This window comes from Pan paniscus, chromosome 2, assembly GCF_029289425.2.
Source record: "Pan paniscus chromosome 2, NHGRI_mPanPan1-v2.0_pri, whole genome shotgun sequence".
Classification (NCBI taxonomy): domain Eukaryota; kingdom Metazoa; phylum Chordata; class Mammalia; order Primates; family Hominidae; genus Pan; species Pan paniscus.
Genome location: NC_085926.1, coordinates 8971467 through 8977466, shown reverse-complemented (window position 1 = coordinate 8977466; position 6000 = coordinate 8971467). Strand labels below are relative to the sequence as shown.

The 6000-nt window shown below is 39.2% G+C and overlaps 1 protein-coding gene across 2 annotated transcripts in view; it reads left to right on the top strand.

The window, feature by feature from the left end:
- The window catches only part of RAD18 (RAD18 E3 ubiquitin protein ligase), an 85996-nt gene continuing 79996 nt past the window's right edge, over positions 1 to 6000 (top strand). For both annotated transcript variants that reach the window (XM_008966829.4, XM_055110896.1), the window contains exons 1-2: positions 1 to 171; positions 4496 to 4577. In XM_008966829.4, coding sequence (XP_008965077.1) covers positions 121 to 171; positions 4496 to 4577 — 133 coding nt within the window. In that variant the 5' untranslated portion in view covers positions 1 to 120. The remainder of the gene's footprint in view (positions 172 to 4495; positions 4578 to 6000) is intronic.

Below are 6000 nucleotides of genomic sequence, written 5' to 3'. Positions count from 1 at the left end.
GCGCCCGCCTCTGGCGCGTCGCGGGCTGCTGACGTAATGCGGTAGCGCGGGGAATTTCGAGTGGTGTTGGCGCGCCGGAGGCTAGTGGGTGGCAGACCCCCAGCATCTTCGGGAGCGACCATGGACTCCCTGGCCGAGCCTCGGTGGCCTCCGGGCCTGGCAGTCATGAAGGTGAGTGCTTCGGGGAGGTTGGGAGCTCCCGGGTGTCTGCGGGGGGAGGTCCCTCCGTTTGCGGAGCCTGTCCTCGCCTTAAGGAGAAAGGATGAGGCGCGAGCGTCGCACTGGGCCCGGGTATCCGGCTCTGCCCTGCCACTAGCCGACCGCGTGGCTCTGGGTCTCAGTTTACTCCTCTGATAAGTGACAAGGACAAGCCTGGTGAGCTGAGGTTGGCAGTCTTATGGAACCAGCTATTCTGCGATCCAATCCCAGCAATAACATGGAGAAAAACAGTTATTCCAAACAATGACATTGACAGCTGTTCTTTACTGAAAGCTTACTTTGTGTCAAGCACTAAACAGTGACACCGGACATGATTTTGGGTGGACGCTTTATCAGATAACATGTATGTAATCACGTAGCCAAGCAGGTAGTCTCCTTTACAGGCTCTTTCATTTCTTCTGATTATTCTCAATAAACCTAGTGCTGGTTTGTTCTGACATACTGCCCCAACTCCTGTCTAAGACACCTTCACTCTTCTCTAACAAGTGCTCATGTCTCTTAAACAGAGATCAGGACTCAGGCTCAGCGCTGATCTTGGATTGCATCTAATTATTTCACTTAAATAACATTTATTTTTGTGGCCACTTTCTGTTTTGGCAAGGCATACCAGTTTCCATTTACAGTAGTGGTGGGCCCTGGATTTGCTCAAGAGCAGATGCACTTTGCTGTGCTGGCTAAAGATCAGTTGCTTAGTGTGTCTTCTTGCTCTGTGATTATTTCCGTTTCTCACAGTGGCTAAGATAGCCTTCTTCTCTTCCTCAGTTTTGTAGACTTGGGGATTATAATATCTGTCCCACTGACTCATAAATTTGACTTTAGAATTAAGTGAAGGCTAAAGTAAGTAGAAGGCCTTGTTCTTCCTGCTGTCATCAGTGACGTCTAGAGTGCTTGGGGACTTGAGATATCTGCATGATGAGAAGCTGACATTGTGAAATGATCCAGGAAAGCTGTAGTTTTGGAGTTGTGGGCTTGGCACCAGGATGCAGTGGAGAAGAGCACAGATTTGAGTTCCAGTGGTGCTGGGTGAAATCTCCTCTCTGCCTCTTAACTGTATGACCTTCAGTTAGTAACTTAACCTCTCTGAGCCTGAATTTCTTCAACTATAAATTAGAGACAAAAATAACAGTTCATAGGATTGATTAAATAAATTAGTTGATGTATGTGGGCACAGATTCTGCCGTGTATTCACTGTGCTTACTGCAGTGCCTGACACCAAGTGGGTGCTCAAATATTATTTGCTGCTTGATTGAAAGTATCTGGAATGTAGTAAGCATTCAATGAATATATTTTATTATTATTAGCACTGTGTTAAATGCTTCTTTCCCCTTTTAATTTGTTGTCATGAAGCTTGACTTGGATAAGGAAAGTAAAAGAGCTCTGTAACCTGTAAAGCTCCTGCTTTGTAGATTTAAGCACACTTTACATATTCCCACAATTTCAGTGTTCTTTAGAGGCGGGTTCCATGTCTTCTCTGACTTTGGTATCTCACCACAGCACTGAATGTAGAGTTTGGCACCACAGAGTGTTCAGTGAGTGTTCAACCAGAGAGTTGATTGAGCCCATATTTTTTGCTCACATTGGAATCATGGAATCTTAAGGTTAGAAAACCAGCCCCTTTCAGTATTTTAATCTCCTTTATAACACATCTGCCAATTTCTCACCTAATTTTTGCTTGAACTCTTCCAGGCACAAAGAACTATCAGATCCCAGAAGCAGATCTGACCGAAGTTACTTCTTTTATTGAATAGAAGTCTGACTCAGAATCCATGGTTGCTAACTTAGGATTCACAGAAAGACTTTGGAGTCTCAAGTTATTTGTAAAATTTTTGCATGTATGTTTTTCTGAGAAGAGAGTCCATAGTTTTCATCCATTTTTCAAAGGGATCTGTAACCCCAAAAACTTAAGAGTATTTTTGTAATTATTATGTTTTTCCACCCATTTTCTACTTCTCCCTTTCACTTTCTCTCTCTCTAAACTAAAGAAATTTTGGGGAGTCTGCTGACCACTCTCTATTCAGGCATCATTTTTTGTTTAGTTGGTTGAGGCACATGTGATATGCATGTTACTGTCTTGGAGTGACATGACAAGAAATTTGAACCAGAAATAGCTCATCTGATGTAGTGTCAACTTCCACAATTGTGCTCTGCAGATCTTTCAGAATCATTCCTCCACCAGAAGAGGATGGCATAGATAAGAAAGTGTGATATAATAGACTGGTTCTGGCTTCTGGGCCTGCCTCTGCTCTTAATTGATCTTGAACATAACCCTTTAGATTTTTGTGTCTGTGACAGCTTACCATCCACAATAATGGAAGATTTTGGCATTTTATTATTTCCCTGGTTTTACTTTAACAAAAATTTACTGTTTTTGGCATATTGTAAATGTAATATGTGTACACAGTAGAAAAAAATTAAAATTCAGAATAAGATAAAGGTGAAAAATAAAACCGTCCATAATTCTACCACCCAGAGAACCAGTGTTTAATATTTTACCTTATTTTCCTTTGGTTTTTGTGCATTTAAAATTTGGGATCACTGTGGAGTCAACTTCTTGGGTTTGATCCAGCCAACTTAGGAACTCTGTAGACTTTATTTTTAAAATTGGGATACTGATGCTGTGGACTTCATAAGATTGCTATGAAGATTAAACTACAGAGTTGTTATTATTATGTATTATTGGCATAGATTTATTTTCTGATTTTTATTTTCCTAGGGCATTAATTATTCTTTGAAAGCATGTTTTTTAATGGCTGCATAATATTTTATCATATGGACCATTAGCAACATTAGTCCTTTTTTGTTTACATTTTTAAAATTCAGGTAATAGGTTCACATGGTTCAAAATACACATAAAATAAAAAGTAAAAGTCTCCTTCTTACCATGTTCCTGGCCCTGATCATTATTTATGACTTCTTGTTTATCTTCTCATTATTTACATTTACAATGAAAATAGAATGCATTCTTTTTTCCTTTTTTTCTTTTTTGAGATAGGGTCTCACTGTCGCCCAGACTGGAGTGCGGTGGCAATCACGGCTCACTGCAGCCTTGAACTCCTGGGCTAAAGCAATCCTTCCGCCTCAGCCTCCTGAGTAGCTGGGACTACAGGCATGCGCCACTATGCCCAACGAATTTTTAAATTTTTTATAGACATGAATTTTTGTTATTTTGCCCAGGCTGGTCTCAAACTCCTGGACTCAAGCAGTTCTCCTGCCTTGGCCTCCCAAAGTGCTGGGATTACAGAGCCACCATGCTAGGCCTATTAGAATACATTCTTACTCACCTCTTCCTTTTAAACAAACGGTAGCATAGTATATGTACTGTCTATACCTTATTTCCTTTTTTCACTTCTCTTGGCAATCTTTTCATATCAGTATGAAGGAGAGCTTCCTCTTTTTTTTGAGACAGTTTCACTCAGTCATGCAGGCTGGAGTATAGTGGTGCGGTGTGGGCTCACCGCAACCTACGCCTCCTGGACTCAAGCGGTCCTCCCGCCGAGAGCTTCCTCCTTTAAAAAAGTATTTCTATTGAATGGAATAGTGTTTTATTTTAAACAATTTGAAAGATTTTAGGTTGCCAGAGTAGTTCCTTTCCTGTTTGGATTGCATTCCAGGTTGGCACACATCTCTCTTTCCAAGTTGTCCACTTTCCCTTCCTCTGCTTTCACTGCCCCAGCTCTTTCCAGGCTTCCTCATTTGGCTCCGTGTGTAGTACCATGCCGAAAGCACTGGACTGCCAGACGGGAGACAGGAATTTTGGTCTTGGCTTGACTAATGCCTACTATTGTGTGCCTGCTTTTGATACCAGCTTCCTCTTTTGACTAGACAGTTTCTAGTGTTTGGCTTTAACATTCTTTGATTTGATTCTTAACCTGTGTGGTGGCAATGGCCACCTTTCACCCAATAGTGACTATAGGCTAGGTGCTGGAGTCTGAAGAGGAGGAGGCTTGGAGTAACAGCTGGAAGCGCATTGGAAGTGGAACAGAAGCACAGTAGCCCTTATGTGAAGGGATGACAATATGGCGCAAGAATCGGTGTGCCATCATCTTTAGCTGTCTAAAGCAATTTGGGCAACCTGAGACTGAATGTATAAGAGTCATATGAGAGAAGTTTTTATTTATTTGTCAAGATCCCTTGCAGTTTATCTGGAGTTAGCTTTTGAATTTGTGTATTTGACAAAGAATTTGATTTTTTTTTAGGGGACAGAGAAAAAGTTTTGTGACAGGACTTCCAATTTTGATGTCTTTCTGATATGTATATATGCATATTTGCATTTCAGACAATAGATGATTTGCTGCGGTGTGGAATTTGCTTCGAGTATTTCAACATTGCAATGATAATACCTCAGTGTTCACATAACTGTAAGTATGTTTTGTTCCTGTGAGTTAGTAAATTGCGATTTTTACATGAGGTAGTGTTAATTTAACACCAAAGATATGTGCACATATTTATGTTTCACCTTTAGCTCTTCTATCTTGTAGTTTTTCAGAAGGTCTTTTTCACTGCCTTCCTCTTGAATATTGTAGGTTTTTACAAGGCTTCTATATTTTCTACCTCATTCCTCTTTGATATTTTTATGATTCTTATAACATTTATGGCAATAAAATTTTTGGTCACAATAAGTGGTTCTTTATTTGCCAAGTGCTTTTTGACGTTAAGTTTCAGAATTTTTGTTTTTAACAGGATAACAGATAGGTGGTTCCACCAAGTAGTACTTGATATAGAATTTCAAAGTTTAAAAATCTGTAACAATAAGAATATTGCCCCAGTGGGAGAATTCTACCACTGACTTTATTTCAGACAGTTTTATACCTTAACTGCTATGTGATGCTGGAAAGACTCATGTTGGAATTTGTTTGTACTTCTCTTTATGAGTCTAGTATATAAGCATTTAAAAATATTGTACCTTAAGATATTTAGTGCATAGGGGTTACCCTATCATTGTTGAGGAGCTAGACATACAGTTTATGGGTTATTCAGGTTCATGATCTTTCTTGTCCTCTATTTTCAAGTTGATTTATCTTGGAAAGTTAAAAACAGTCAACTTAGGCCTAAGAAATTGGTTTTAGTTGGTAGTAGCTTTGGTGAAAAAGTTTCTGTGGAGAAGACATAATAAGAGGATAGCAGTGACGGCAGCACGGGCATTGCAGATATCCTTGGGCTTGACTCTTGAAAATCTGGTGAGTATTTACTACTTTAGAAAATGTTTGTGAGAATTAAATGTGCAGAACTCACTGTCTGGCACATTATGAGTCCTTAATAATGTTAGTTTTCTTCCAGACAAGATTCACATTAAAAACCAAGATAAGTTTTGGAGATTGTTTTAAAATATATTTTTACATCATCTTTATTTGGGTGTAATTTACATACAATAAAATACATCCATTTTAAGTGCACGTTAAGGTATAAAAGTGTTCATGAATTTTGACAAATGTGTATGCTGTGTAACTACTGCAATTAAGATACTGAACATTTTTATTATCTGATAAATTTCTCCCCATCTCAGTCAGTATGACCTCAGCTAGCCATCTGTAGTCTATTTCTGGACTCTTCTATTCCATTGATCTTAGAAACTTAGTAGTTTTTCACCAAAACTACTGCCCACTAAAACCAATTGTTTAGGCCTAAGTTTACTGTTTCTTTAGCTTTCCAAGATAAATCAACTTGAAAATAGAGAACAGGAAAGAGCATGAACCTAAATAATCTGTAAACTGTTTGTCTAACTCCTGAACAATGATAGGATAACCCCTATTGCAGTAAATACCTCAAGGTACAATATTTTAA